Genomic DNA, 16067 nt, shown 5'->3' with positions numbered 1-16067 from the left:
CCTAAACCCAGCAGGAGAAGAGAAATCATAAAGATCAGAGCAGAAATCAATGAAATAGAAACCAAAAAAACAATAGAACAAATCAACGAAACTAGGAGCTGGTTGTTGGAAAAAATTAATAAGATCGATAAACCCCTGGCCAGACTTATCAAAAAGAAAAGAGAAAGGACCCAAATAAATAAAATCATGAATGAAAGAGGAGAGATCACAACTAACACCAAAGAAATACAGACAATTATAAGAACATACTATGAGCAACTCTACGCCAACAAATTTGACAATCTGGAAGAAATGGATGCATTCCTAGAGACATATAAACTACCACAACTCAACCAGGAACAAATAGAAAGCCTCAACAGACCCATAACCAGTAAGGAGATTGAAACAGTCATCAAAAATCTCCAAACAAACAAAAGCCCAGGGCCAGACGGCTTCCCGGGGGGAATTCTACCAAACATTTAAAGAAGAACTAATTCCTATTCTCCTGAAACTGTTCCAAAAAATAGAAATGGAAGGAAAACTTCCAAACTCATTTTATGAGGCCAGCATCACCTTGATCCCAAAACCAGACAAGGATCCCATCAAAAAAGAGAACTACAGACCAATATCCTTGATGAACACAGATGCAAAAATTCTCACCAAAATACTAGCCAATAGGATTCAACAGTACATTAAAAGGATTATTCACCACGACCAAGTGGGATTTATTCCAGGGCTGCAAGGTTGGTTCAACATCCACAAATCAATCAATGTGATACAACACATTAATAAAAGAAAGAACAAGAACCATATGATACTCTCCATAGATGCTGAAAAAGCATTTGACAAAGTACAGCATCCCTTCCTGATCAAAACTCTTCAAAGTGTAGGGATAGAGGGCACATACCTCAATATTATCAAAGCCATCTATGAAAAACCCACCGCAAATATCATTCTCAATGGAGAAAAACTGAAAGCTTTTCCGCTAAGGTCGGGAACACGGCAGGGATGTCCGTTATCACCACTGCTATTCAACATAGTACTAGAAGTCCTAGCCTCAGCAATCAGACAACAAAAGGAAATTAAAGGCATCCAAATCGGCAAAGAAGAAGTCAAACTATCACTCTTCGCAGATGATATGATACTATATGTGGAAAACCCAAAAGACTCCACTCCAAAACTGCTAGAACTTGTACAGGAATTCAGTAAAGTGTCAGGATATAAAATCAATGCACAGAAATCAGTTGCATTTGTCTACACCAACAACAAGACAGAAGAAAGAGAAATTAAGGAGTCAATCCCATTTACAATTGCACCCAAAACTATAAGATACCTAGGAATAAACCTAACCAAAGAGACTAAGAATCTATACACAGAAAACTATAAAGTACTCATGAAAGAAATTGAGGAAGACACAAAGAAATGGAAAAATGTTCCATGCTCTTGGATTGGAAGAATAAATATTGTGAAAATGTCTATGCTACCTAAAGCAATCTACACATTTAATGCAATTCCTATCAAAGTACCATCCATTTTTTTCAAAGGAATGGAACAAATAATCCTGAAATTTATATGGAACCAGAAAAGACCTCGAATAGCCAAAGGAATATTGAAAAAGAAAGCCAAAGTCGGTGGCATCACAATTCCGGACTTCAAGCTCTATTACAAAGCTGTCATCATCAAGACAGCGTGGTAGTGTCACAAAAACAGACACATAGATCAATGGAACAGAATAGAGAGCCCAGAAATAGACCCTCAACTCTATGGTCAATTAATCTTCGACAAAGCAGGAAAGAATGTCCAATGGAAAAAAGACAGCCTCTTCAATAAATGGTGTTGGGAAAATTGGACAGCCACATGCAGAAAAGTGAAATTGGATCATTTCCTTACACCACACACCAAAATAGACTCAAAATGGATGAAGGACCTCAATGTGAGAAAGGAATCCATCAAAATCCTTGAGGAGAACACAGGCAGCAACCTCTTCGACCTCAGCCGCAGCAACATCTTCCTAGGAACATTGCCAAAGGCAACGGAAGCAAGGGCAAAAATGAACTATTGGGATTTCATCAAGATCAAAAGCTTTTGCACCGCAAAGGAAACAGTTAACAAAACCAAAAGACAACTGACAGAATGGGAGAAGATATTTGCAAAAGACATATCAGATAAAGGGCTAGTGTCCAAAATCTATAAAGAACTTAGCAAACTCAACACCCAAAGAACAAATAATCCAATCAAGAAATGGGCAGAAGACATGAACAGACATTTCTGCAAAGAAGACATCCAGATGGCCAGCAGACACATGAAAAAGTGCTCCATATCACTCAGCATCAGGGAAATACAAATCAAAACCACAATGAGATATCACCTCACACCAGTCAGAATGGCTAAAATTAACAAGTCAGGAAATGACAGATGCTGGTGAGGATGTGGAGAAAGGGAAACCCTCCTACACTGTTGGTGGGGATGCAAGCTGGTGCAACCACTCTGGAAAACAGCATGGAGGTTCCTCAAAATGTTGAAAATAGAACTACCCTATGACCCAGCAATTGCACTGCTGGGTATTTACCCTAAAGATACAAACGTAGTCATCCGAAGGGGCACGTGCACCCGAATGTTTATAGCAGCAATGTCTACAATAGCTAAACTATGGAACGAACCTAGATGTCCATCAACAGACGAATGGATAAAAAAGATGTGGTATATATACACAATGGAATACTATGCAGCCATCAAAAGAAATGAAATCTTGCCATTTGTGACGACGTGGATGGAACTAGAGGGTATCATGCTTAGCGAAATAAGTCAATCGGAGAAAGACAACTATCATATGATCTCCCTGATATGAGGGAGAGGAGATGCAACATGGGGGGTTAGGGGGTAGGAGAAGAGTAAATGAAACAAGATGGGATTGGGAGGGAGACAAACCCTAAGTGACTCTTAATCTCACAAAACAAACTGAGGGTTGATGGGGGTGAGGGGGGTTGGGGGGGTGGGGTTGTGGACATTGGGGAGGGTGTGTGCTATGGTGAGTGCTGTGAAGTGTGTAAACCTGGTGATTCACACACCTGTACCCCTGGGGATAAAAATATATTATATGTTTACTAAAAATAAAATTAAAAAAAATACAAAAAAAAAAAAAAGCAACTCACTTTTAAGATTTTAATGATGTTGCACCTGGTTCTATGTTTATGTTGGTTAAAAAAAAAAAAAAACCCTCAAGACAGACTGAAAACAGCTAACATTCAGCTTCTAATGTTCATGATTCTTGGATGAACACCCAAAACTAATACTTAAAAGTATACTTTTATATCTTTGAATTTAAAACATTCACAACAGAAACAAAAACACATTTCATCAAGGAAGAGAGACACACAAATGAAGAGATGTAGACCAGTGCTTCTCAAACTTTCTGTACTGAAGAAGCACATTTTCTTTTTTTTTTTAATTTCCAGTATGCACAGACCAATATTTTTGTGAAGTACAATAACAGTGAATTACTAGGACAATTAAATTTAAAGTGATACACCAAATATATACTCAAATTTTTTACTATTAGATTCAGCAGGCATAAATTTACTGTGTCGTGGTGCTTTCAGAGTTTCCAAACATTGTTCTCAACCGTCACGGCTTCTGTAACTTATCTGGTGGACCAGTAACAGTTTCGGAGCAGCACCACACAGACCACACTTGTTGGGAGCAAGTGGTCACAGTGCACCCCAAAAATCAGATACATAGAGCTCATCCATTCTTTCTCCCATTGTATTTGCATCAACTTTCCCCTCTTTGCATACATAATCTGCACACATTATAATAAAAGTCATAAGGCTTTCATGATTTTGAAAACTATTCAGAACATACCTCCATGAGCCCAGACTGACCAAACCGAAGTTTAACGAAGGAGTTCTCTAGAATTATATCTTCGTCAGTACTTTTTACATTCTTCATGTTGAAAATTCCTTTATCTTTGATGTTACCATTATGCAGGACATACTCAGTTAAATGTGGGTCTGAACTTGCTGATTCCAAAATTGTATACACTTTCAGTCCGAGTGGTGGTATCTGCACTAGGAAAGAGATCTTTAAAAGAGAGATGAGAGTTTTTTAAAGAGAAATATAATCTACTCAGAGAAAAGCACTTATACATCTAGTAAAAACAAAAACAAATTGGAAGGGGAGGTGAACCATGAGAGACTATGGACTCTGAAAAACAATCTGAGGGTTTTGAAGGGGCAGGGGGTGGGAGGTTAGGGGAACCAGGTGGTGGGTATTAGAGAGGGCACGGATTGCATGGAGCACTGGGTGTGGTGCAAAAAACAATGAATACTGTTATGCTGAAAAGAAAAGAAAAAAAAAGACTGTTAAAAACAAAACAAAACAAAAAAAACCAAACAAAAAAACCCCCAAAACAAACAAACAAAAAACCACTGTATTTTAAAGAGTACTCTACTATAAAGATGTTTTGAGAATTTATGGGTAGACTATCTAACATTTCCATTTATCCAGGAAATCTAATGCCTGGGTCCAGCAGACAAGGCACAAAGCACAGAGGATGCACCCACGGTTGTGCGTGACCTCTACCTTCTAGGAGCTGCTCCTCCTCCCTTTTCTAGACAGGCCGTCTCCTACAACATCTGACCCAAACTTCTATTATTCGTTTCCTTTCTAACTAGGGGACTGTGAATTTATGAAAGCAGCCAGAAATGGCTTTTTTAAAAATCTTTTTAATCAACATATAATGTATTATTAGCCCCAGGGGTACAGGTCTGTGAATCGCCAGGTTTACACACTTCACAGCACTCACCATAGCGCATACCCTTCCCAATGTCCATAACCCCACCACCCCAGAAATGGCTTTTAACAAGCAAAGTAATTCTCATTTAGAGTTCCTAGCTTATGGTTCTGCCTTCAGAAGTACAGTTTAACTTGCACTCGAGACTCTAAAAATTCAACTTTTCTAGTGACACAGGGGTCTAGTTTAATATTACTTTAAGAAAACCACCTATTACTTCAGGCTTGGTTTTCCACAGTTGTATCTCAGGAAAAAAGCACCTTCCTATATGTTAGGAAGTCTTTCCTTTATGGTATGTCACATCATCTTTGCAGTGAAAAGCTGAAAATAACTGAAATTACTTAGAAAAGGTGTTATTCGTCCCAAATTCAATGTGCATAATTTTTACTAAATTGAGTTAAAAAATTCAAAATATTATAAGTAATGATGACTTTATTACTTCAGGAAAGAGTTCCAATACTTGCAAAGATATGGAATATACATGCTAATAACATACTAGTAATAATATATGATACATCTACTAACAATGATATCAGTATTCTAGGAAACACAGGATCTCTTTTCCTTTAGTGTCATATAACTGGTTAGTTAAATCCTCTGGTATCCACAACTTGAACCACTTCACATATGCCAATCTGACAGCTCAAGAGGGGCATGGCTACATATATAAACTACATACTTGCTATGCTTTTTTAATGATGCCTCTTTAAGTTCTAGGGCAAAAACCTACCTCATAGGCTGTCTGTGAAATAGTACTTGCTGTATTCCAAACTGCACTCATCTGAATTTCCACAGGCTTTCCAGAAGCAGAAGACACTTGTGCTGTGGGGGAACTCACATACACGGAGACCACTGAGATTCGTTCTTGTTCTGAAGGGTTACACACCACAAGATACCTGCAAAAACAGCTGCTTCACTATTTAGGTCTTAAAAAAAAATTTCTACTTTTTTTATACTATGTGTAAGGACTCAGCTCATAGATAGTCATAGAGTCAACACATGAAGAGAACTTATAAGGAACATTCTGGTACAATTTTTGGAGAACATACAATTTCATCACAAATAACACACAGTACAAAGGGTAATGAAATAATGATTCACTTTCTAAGAATAAAATGTTATACATACAAATAAGAGACATTAATAGAACTATAATAAAGTTATTTCCATGGCCCAGAAAATGACCTATATAACACATGGTTTTATTAGCCTTTCTAAAACAATCAGCTTGATAAAACTAATTTCTTGGTCCCTGCCTAAGGTCGCTGAGTAAGAAAACACATGCATTGCCTATTTGTACTTCAGCCACAATTAATTTCAGTTAAAATCCTGACATTCATTTCAGACCACTAAAAGACAACAAAAAAGTATGGCTATCCACACAGAGTCACACATATATATATTTTATATATATGGGGTCCTTATTCCCCAAGAGAGCTGGTTCTGGAAAAAAGATGATTTGAAGTAACTTCACTTAAAAAGGGGGTTAAAATGGTAAAAAAGATTTGATTGGGCCTAGCTAAGAAAAGGACAACACAAACCAGCAGAATAAGTTTAGACAATATTTAAAACTACGGGCAATTCTTAGAATGAACAAAAAATGAATGGAGTTTCTGGCAGACTTTTTCCAACAATATTTTATATTAGCACACTATGACATTCTTCACACATTTAATTTTTATAGAATGATTTTAAACATAACTACATTTGTAAAAAATATTCAAGGACTTCATCATTTTTCCTGAAGTCCTCTCTTACTTTCTTTGATAGTCAAAGAATTCTTAGTTGGAGATCCTCATGGTTTCAAGACTTTGCCTGTGAGCAGAAATGTTCTAGACCATCATATCGCAGACTTCATGAAATACACAGTCTTTGAAAGATTTATGATTTTACTTTATGATCAATTTTAATCATATTATCTTCAAATAAATCAAAAGATATTTATTTCAAAGAGGAAGTTTGAATAATATAATTCACTGATTCATTACTGAATATTTTCTTGATTGAAATATTTTGGTTTCCTATACAAATTTGTAACTGCAGGAACACAGAACTGAATAGTCCGATAGCAACCCCATCTCCCCCTGACCCCCTGACCCACAGTGGCTACGTCAGAGATGGCAGACACAAGCTAGCATTGCGTGCTTAGTGCATTAGAAAGCTTTGTTGTGCTCTTTTATGTATGTTCTGTGTATTTCAATTGCATTGCAAATTGAGTAAGAAATAAAATTGATACCTGCCATGGTCAAAACGAAAGTGAAGGACAACAGGAAAACATAAAAGAAAAGAAAGAGGACATAGCATAAAATCTATAAAATGTCTGACTTATCAGTGGCTTATCGGGAGAAGCTCTTATGATAGAAATATTATTCTGAGATATCAAAAGCAACAACACAGCAATAAAAATGTCCCGAACTCCTAATGACTTATAGTATGCATCAGGATCACACAACCTAACTTACATCACTTCTATTCACCAAGATTCCAGAGGTGTACGAGAGAAGAGTGGCCAAAGCCATGCAGTCAAAAACATATTTACAAAGGACACTGAAGCCTTGATGTACTAGGCAAAACCCTATTTTATCCACAGAAGCAATTCAAAAGGATAGTGAGGGCAATGCTTAACAGACTTACCTGAAGGGTCTGCCAACCTACTAGCACCCTCCCACTGCCCTCTATCAGAGCTTACGTTTCACCTGACTTGTCCTGTCACAAACCCACCTTGAGAATCTCAACTGCCAGGATTCATTGTTACCAGCAAGACAATATTATGTTCCTAATGTGCACTGGGGAAGAAAAACAGTTGAGGATCACCTATCCTCAGCACCAAAGATGTTCAAGCCAGCGCCCCCGAAATGAGTGATTTACTGCTGAACCTCATGTTTCCAGAGGCTTAGAGGTATTATGTGAAGAACTCTAAGACATGGTTGGAAGCCTCGGGCCAGCATCCTAATTCTGCAGAAACCCTAAGGCACACCCAGGGACTGAGCCTAGAACTCCTACTGGTAGGTTGGTTGGATTCTCCACTATACCTGACTTGTCCTAAGGCTCTGGTAATGAAATGTAACATGTTCCCAATCAATCAATTAGGTAATAAGCATTCAGAACACTGATTCTGTCCCATGGTCCATAGGGGGAAAAAGATTCACACTTAAAGCAAATAATAATTTTAACCATACATTTGGTTTTATACAATATTAAGTCACTTTTAAAAATAAGCTATGAACTAGTTTCTGTTTTGTTTCATTTTAGTAGCTAATTAGTATGTGACCATAATGATGTTTCTACTGTACTGAATGATTATGTAATTATCATGCCAGGAATCTATTCAAAAACTAAATGTGTAGAGTATATAATGAGTATAATGCTGCACTAAGAAAATAATTTTTTTAACATAATTAGAGATTCACACCATGTTCTTCAAATGCACCACAGCATAAATTCACCTGACATACACACAACTCTTATCCACACACATGATAAGTAGAGTACAGAGAAAGTATAATCACATATGAAATATTTTCCTTCGGAAATAAGTACACAATCAAAAATTAACTAAATGTTCGGTTTTATTATCATGTTTGGTAGTCAAACAATTGTTATTCTGCCAACATCCTTAAATAGGAGTCCATTTAAACCCATCTGCTGTGAATGAAATCAACGGGTTTCAATATCCTAAATATCAAACCCAGTTATTAGAAATTAATAATATCTTGTTCACACTAAAGAAGAAGAGAGCAATAGTTATAACCTAAAAATGGGGATAGTTGATTTCTATTTCATCTTGTAAGTGACTATATAGGAAGCTCTGGACTTTGCCCCTTTGATTTTCCCCACCTTCACATTAGCTTCCTCTGGGTCATCTATCACCAGATCACGTCCAGACTCCTCGCTCTCATCATGACAGTAGGACCCCTTAACTTGGGGCTTATAGCAATGATTTCAGTTCTCTGTGTACAAGGAACAACCCTCACCTCACAAAGGCAAAGCATTCATATGTGACCTGTCCATCAAATTAGATGACAGATTATGATCTACTTTGAGAGAAAAATGAAAGGACATCTACATACTCATATCAAGTTGGGAATCATTTTATGGAAGAACCAGAATTCCATTGTAAATGTGGTTCTTATGTCCTTGAAGACTCCATCGAGGATGAGTCTATTTAGAATTCCTTCACCCCTTTTGTAGAAATGATTCATGCCATGTTAAAAAAGACAACTGTGGCACTCTGTCTTTAATGCAAATCTAATCGGTGCTGACTATGAATGAGAGTCTATGAGTAAGTGGGCTTCCTTCTAGGACTGAATGAAAGGCAGAGCAGGAGTATGCCTCGTGGTCAGAGTGACCTTGGAGTTACCACTTAGCATGCTTCCTGTATGCGGGGCCCAGCCCTCGGGCCTGTAGAGGCAACTTATAATGCACGGCCTTTCATCTTTCCCACTGGACAGGTAGGAAACTGAGGTTAGGTATGCAGGCAAGACTCCCAGCAAAAAGTGGCACAACAAGGCTTTGAACCTGACTTTACTCCCTTAGCCATCTTCTTAACCATTTTACTCACAGGTCAAGCTTATAAGCACCTTTTTGACAATTGGGGTTTCCTGTGGAGATTCCCTTAGTTCCAAATTCACATGTGAAGAATTTTCTCTCCTCACTGATGCCAAAGATCCCCATGGAGTCTCTTTCTTTGGAAAGTTCAGGATGCACAGAAATCTATTTGCATTTCAATATATTTGTAAAAGAAAATTTATAAACTGGAACGGTGGAGCAAAAAATCTTGCAATATACACTAAGGAGCTCATCTTATGACCTCACAATATGAGGTAAGCAAAGCAACATTCAAGGAAAACATTTAAAAAGCATTACATGTATTTATGACTGTGCAAGGGAGATAAAAATGAGAAGTATCTGCGAATCTCCTTTAAGTGCAGTTTAATATCAAGTAAGCAAACACTAGGTTATATGAAAAATCATTGTAACTTCATGTGCCTAGTATAGTAGCTGACACAGAATAACATTCAATAAATAGTTGATAAATGAGTAATGCAGAAAAATCCCCTAAGAGAATGTTTCATTTATAAATAATGCCTACTAGTATGGGGCTTTATGATTTTAGCAGATCATTTTCATTTCAGTTATTTTACTTCCACAAAAAAATGCTTTTAAGGTCAACAAGCTGTACCCCTTTTCAAAGACAGGAGAAATGACAGATCCAAGATCACAGATAAAGTTAAGAATAAAGCAGACTAGATCTCAGTGTGTCTGATTCTTAATCAGTGACAGCATCGTAAAAAATTCATTTCAAATAAGAATGTATTCATCTCCCCTAAGTAGTCTCATTAGTGGAATATAATCTGCTAGAAAAGTAGCAAACTTAAAGAATTTTCTGAATGTGGAAATACATAGATTTATATGTTTATAAAAATTTCAGTTTCTAGACTTGAAGTCTTTCTGATATAGTCCACCTAATTTTCTCGGTTTAAAACACAATGCTTACCATGCTCGTCGTTAGGGAGAAAAGAATCAAGATACTAAAAACAAAAAGCCATTTTGAGACATGGCAGGTCTCAAAAATCACGGAGTTCTGTGATTCTTGGGTTCTGGAATCAAACACCTTCAAGCTAAAAACCCCACCATGGGCCTTAGAATTTAAGAGGCTTTCGGCAAGGTATTTCATTTCTCTAAGCCTTAATATCCTCATCTATAAAATCAGGAGACAAGATTCTTATTGGGGTTAAATGATAAAATGCTTGGAAAATCACATAGCTCAGACCTGACACAAAGTAGAATCTCAATAGCAATTAAATCTCTCCTTTTCTTTACAAAATCTTCCTGGCGTCCTGACCAAGGACTCTGGTACATGAATCACACTGGGCAGTGGAGTGAATGTTTTAATTAACCCAGGTCACTGAACTACCTTAAATGCTTTTCTGTGTAAGGTATACAAAATCTAAATGAGAGAAATTAACCAAACTATGTATATGATAACAAAGATTCCTTGAAACAAGAGTTAGGGTAACATGGAAGGGGGGAGATCAATGCACAGGTGCATACAATACACACATGCAGAAAGTAACCACATGGTGTATGAATAATTTAAAAAGAAAAAAAGGACAGAGAGAAGGATACCTCCTGATATGTGTAGTTATAAACTTATGAATGTGATTACATAGTTCCTGTCATGGAAGTACCTATAATCTAGGAGGAGAGAGAGACGGAAACTGTTAAGTTCAATATAATAGGGTAGGTAACACGACAAAGGTACGCACAGAGCATTCTGACACACACAAAAAGGTGGCAGGATGATTAAGAATCAGGACAGTATTCAAAACAGGAAATTAATTTTACACAAAATGATGGTATATACGGAAGATGATAATATTTTATTGGGAGACATAAAAATGAATAAATGAAGAGACATACTTTCCTAGGAGAGAAAAACAAAAAAGACTGCCAAAAAAACCCCAACTATCCCAAAATTAATTCATGACTCTTATGCAATGCTAATCAAAATCACACTGAAATCCTTTTGTTGGGAGAAGGAGCAAAACAATTCTATCGCTATAATAATAGATGGGCAAGACAAATGGTTAAACAGACACTTTAAGACAATATGCCAACACTGGTCTAGATTGAAAAATGTAGAAGCATAAAAAATGATATAAGATTAGTAGAAAAAATAAATATGTCCTCTGTGGCACAAAGGGTCTCCCTAAACGAAACAGTAAAAAAATAGCAAAGTGAAAGTTTAGCAGAATTGATAACAAAAGCTTACGCATTTTCTATCTTAAAAGGTTCAAGAATAAAAAAAAGAAAAGAAAAGAAAATTTGGGAAATTTGTAAAGTGCTCTTACAAATCAATAGAAACATAAACACCCAAGTAGACAAAATGAACGTTTTTCAACTATCAAACTAAGGTTGAAAAAGAAATGCTGCTTCAGCTTCTAGGAGACACAGATCTCAGAGAGATGGAGATGCTGACAGGCAGGAGCTCTCACCTCTACTCGCCAACTAGAAAACCCAGATAGATGCAGCAATCATCTGAAGGCAACAGAGAAAACTGCTGAGGGGTGTAAAGAACTTCAGAGAATGGGATGCCTGGGGGCTCAGTCGGTTAAGCGGCTGCCTTCGGCTCAGGTCATGATCCCAGCATCCTGGGATCGAGTCCCACATGGGCTCCTTGCTCCACAGGGAGCCTGCTTCTCCCTCTGCCTGCCTGAACTCTCTCTCTCTCTGACAAATAAATAGATAAAATCTTAAAAAAAAAGAACTTCAGAGAAGTGAGCTTTCTTCTCTAGCCAGTTTTACCCTGGGACATGCCAATTCTCAGAACAAGAACAGCTGAGTTCCATGCAAAGCCCAGAGGAGGGCCTTATGGGAGCAAAAGGCTGAAAAGCATTTGGTGAGGACCCAGGAAGCTTCAAGTATACATGTAGCTTTCTCATCAGCACACGTGTCAAACACTAGGCTGCTGCACAGAAAGGGAAGTTTAAACCCTAAACAGAAAGCTGATGAAAAGTAGACCAGAGACATCTCACGACATTTTATTTTATTTAAAGATTGGTTTATTTATTTTAGATAGACAGACAGACAGAGTGGCGGGGGCAGGAAGTGGCAGAAGGAGAGGGAGAGAGAATTTCAAGCAGACAGCCCTCTGAGAGCAAAGGCCAACATGGGGCTCCATCCCGGAGAGCATAACCTAAGCCAAAACCAAGAGCCAGATACTCAACCCATTGAGCCACACAGGTGCCCACTCATGACATTTCAGAACCTACCAGGGAGGAGGGCCCAGAGAATATGCAAGACTATTAGCTGAAAACTTGGAGAGCTAGAGAACAAGACATGAATTAGCCTCAGTTTAGAAAAGTGCTAGATTAGAGGAAGACTGCTTTCCAGAAGAAGATATTTTCTGGAGACTACATGAATTTCATACACAATGTCTACAACTTAATACGAAATTTTGAGACATCCCAAAAGACAGAGCCACATGATTAAACACCAAGGAGAAAAATACATTAAGAATTAGAACTCAGGCGCCTGAGTGGCTCAGTGGGTTAAAGCCTCTGCCTTTGGCTCAGGTCATGATCCAAGGGTCCTGGGATTGAGTCCCACATTGGGCTTTCTGCTCAGCAGGGAGCTTGCTTCTCCGTCTCTCTCTGCCTGCCTCTCTGCCTACCTGTGATCTCCGTCTGTCAAATAAATTAAAAAAAAAAAAAAATTGAACTCCACATGATCCAGATACTGGAGTTTAACTGGTAAGACTTTAAAATAATGATTCATATTTCTAAGGAAAGAAGAAAATATGAATAAAGTAGGTGAAAGGGTTAACAATTTCACCACAGAAACTGAATACATTAAAATTAAACAGAATGAATTCTCAAAGGAGAAATAGTTGAAATAAAGAAGTTTGGAGATATATTTAACAACAGAGTACCCTGAGCAGAAGAGAAGTTAAACAATTAACAGGGTACTTCCTCTATAGATTCTGGTATTAAGAGTGAATATTCTACAACTACTCTTTAATACTTCTGGATGTAAAACCCTATTCCATAAAAAGTATGTATTTTTAAAGTAACTGGAAAAATATGACAACAATGAAAATAAGCAACTTTTTAAAAGTGGGGCAAGGGAGGGATAGCCAGGTAAAGCAGAGTAGGGAAATACGGTCTACGTAGTGTGACTGTGAGAATAAAAGCACAAATACAAGAAAAAGGATGTTATTTTCAGGACACACAAACCAGCCAATACCACTAAAATCTACACAGTAAAGTGAATCTCTAAAATGCCAATATACGAGCTAGAAAGGGAGTTAAATCTCAAGTCACAGTGAGGAATGGGTGTCTTTAAATCATTACAAGAAAAATAGACCCTATTATATAAGTTATATACGGAGTGACTAGAAAGTTTAACATAGTCATATTCAGTTTCAACAGATATTTCTAGTTGCTAGGTAGAGGAAGGATTTAAGGAGTTAGGATTAAAAGCGGAAGACCAAACAAATAGCTAGCTATAATAGCCCAGGCAGGAAAGGTGAAGACCTAAGTTACAGGAGTGGTAGAAACACAAAAAGAAGGAAGATATCTGAGGCAGGAAATCTTATCAGTATATTTTTTTTGATTCCTTGGAAAAGGCTGAGTAAAACCAGAGAAAAATAAATCTTCTGCAACTCCTGGTTTCCAGTTAGAGGGGGACAGACATGGTAGTAGTGCCATTAACCAGGATCAAACACCTAAGGATGGGTAGTGGGAGGAAGTTTCAAGATGGTGATAAATTCAGGTTTAGACTTCTTGAATTTGAGGTGCTTGAGGAACATCTACACAGCTTTATCTTGATGCTTCTTAATTATTCTAAACTCAGAAGCTACTTATCCACTGGATACAAAAATTAGGTTTCCAGGTATGGTAGACAGAAAAATTTACCACAATCCCCCCACCCCACCACAAGATGTCCACATCCTAATCCCCAGAACCTATGAGTAACTTATATGGCAAAAGACTTTGCAAATACGATTAAAGATCTTGGGATGGTGAGATTTCCTGGATTGTCCAGCAGAGTCCAATATAATCACAGGAGTCTTTATAAAAGAGATATAGGGAAGTCCAACTGAGAAGAAGGCCATGTGACAACAGAACCACGAGGCTGGAATACACAGGGAAGAGACCACAGGCCAAGGAATGCAGGCGACTTCTAGAAGATGAAGAAGGCAAAGAAACAGACTCTCTCTTCAGAGCCTCCAGAAGGAACTAGTCCTGCCAACAACTGGTTAGGCCTGTGAAACTGACTTCAGACTTCTGATCTTCAACATTGTAAAAACAATAAATGTGTGCTTTTTTAAGAGACTAAGTTTGTGGTAATTGGTTAAACCAGCAAGAGGAAACTAATGCATCGGGTTATACTATTCCTCTTGAAAATGAGGGCTAAGCTGTGGTTTCCTATCACCAAGACTGAGATTTTTACCATCAAACGCATAAAAGAAAATCTTGAGGGCTGGAAAGGAGGGCAGAGTGGGGATGGGCAAAGATCAATAAGGAAAAACTTGGGGTCCTTGGAACTGGGCCCAAGCAAAGACTGAAAGGAAGTGTATCCAGCTCTCTGACCCTCTCTTCCAGGGAGGGTGCCTTCCCACTTCCTCATCTACTGACGGCCAGGTCTGATGTGCCCCAAACCCAGTGTCTCAGTGCAGGTGCTCCCAGCAAACACTACGAAGAAAACAAGGAAAACCCTGAACCTGTACTTTGTGAAAAACAAATGACTGATAGGCCCTTACAGTGACTAAGGTGGTTATTCCTAGCCTTTTAAAATTCTGTTTATTTTCTAACTTTGAATATCTCATACAGACTGCATTCAATGAAGAAATGCACACATGCACAAGATTTTTCATAGAAGTTCCAAGGCCTCCCAGTTTAAAAACCTTTCTCTTTTTATAAAAATAGAGGCCTTCTTAAACAGGCAAATATTTAACTGTTTCCCTATAAAAACTTCTCTGGAAACTGTACAGTAACAGTCTTGCTTCTCTGCAATTACCAGATAATGGAATTTATATTTCTAAGGGGGAAAATAAAAAATGATGCTTTTTGAAAGCCTCCAGTTGATTAAATAGCAAATACAGTCTCATCTAAGAGGCAAAAAAAAAAATTGAACACCAAGGAACAGAACACTCTTTTTCTCTGCAATAAAAATTAGGACTATATTTGAATACAGGAGGGCATAAATGTTACCTGATCTTCCTAACACAGTATTTCGCCATTTTCCCCTACATTTAGGAGAAATAACATTCTTAAAATTCGTGGGACAAAAATATTATGAATCTACCATTCTATCAACAGCCATTTGTCCAAGGACAGGATTCAGAAGCAAAGTGTACAAGTAAGTGCACTGCATCTGAGCTTGAATCCAAACGGGAAGCTGCCTTCATGAAACAACATGATAGCGGGGCCTAAAATTGCTGTTGTCAACTAAGGATTTAATTTCTGAGACTACCTTCTACCTCAAATCTAAGGAATCTACAAAATATTTCTAATCAAAGATCTTCATTTAGATGAAAAGTATGTAATTGTTAAGTGAACATTCTGGAATGCTGTCTGTTAGAAAATATTACTGAGTAGAGAATTATGCTTGTTTATAAGACTAAGAGACAAAGCAGTGATTCACAAATAGCACTTTACATAAAGAAATAATTTTGCTACTTTTAATACAGTAAATTTGACTTGGCAGGTGGTAGGGAGATTTTCAGATATAATGATAAAAACACTAACAATAATACCAATTACACCAACAGCTGCACTTAATTTGCCTT

The 16067-nt window shown here is 37.6% G+C and overlaps 1 protein-coding gene across 2 annotated transcripts in view; it reads right to left on the bottom strand.

Moving 5' to 3' along the window:
- LOC111148294 (mannosidase alpha class 2A member 1) overlaps positions 1–16067 on the bottom strand; it is a 168898-nt gene that overhangs the window by 47697 nt on the left and 105134 nt on the right. For both annotated transcript variants that reach the window (XM_022504781.1, XM_022504782.1), the window contains exons 13-14: positions 5502–5667; positions 3841–4059 (exon numbers count right to left, since the gene is read on the bottom strand). In XM_022504781.1, the coding sequence (XP_022360489.1) occupies positions 3841–4059; positions 5502–5667 (385 nt within the window). The remainder of the gene's footprint in view (positions 1–3840; positions 4060–5501; positions 5668–16067) is intronic.

The sequence above is a fragment of the Enhydra lutris genome, unplaced genomic scaffold (assembly GCF_002288905.1).
Source record: "Enhydra lutris kenyoni isolate GAN:26980312 unplaced genomic scaffold, ASM228890v2 scaffoldscaffold19, whole genome shotgun sequence".
Taxonomy (NCBI): domain Eukaryota; kingdom Metazoa; phylum Chordata; class Mammalia; order Carnivora; family Mustelidae; genus Enhydra; species Enhydra lutris.
The sequence above is the reverse complement of the archived record's forward strand: the minus strand, read 5'-3'. Positions and strand labels throughout refer to the sequence as shown.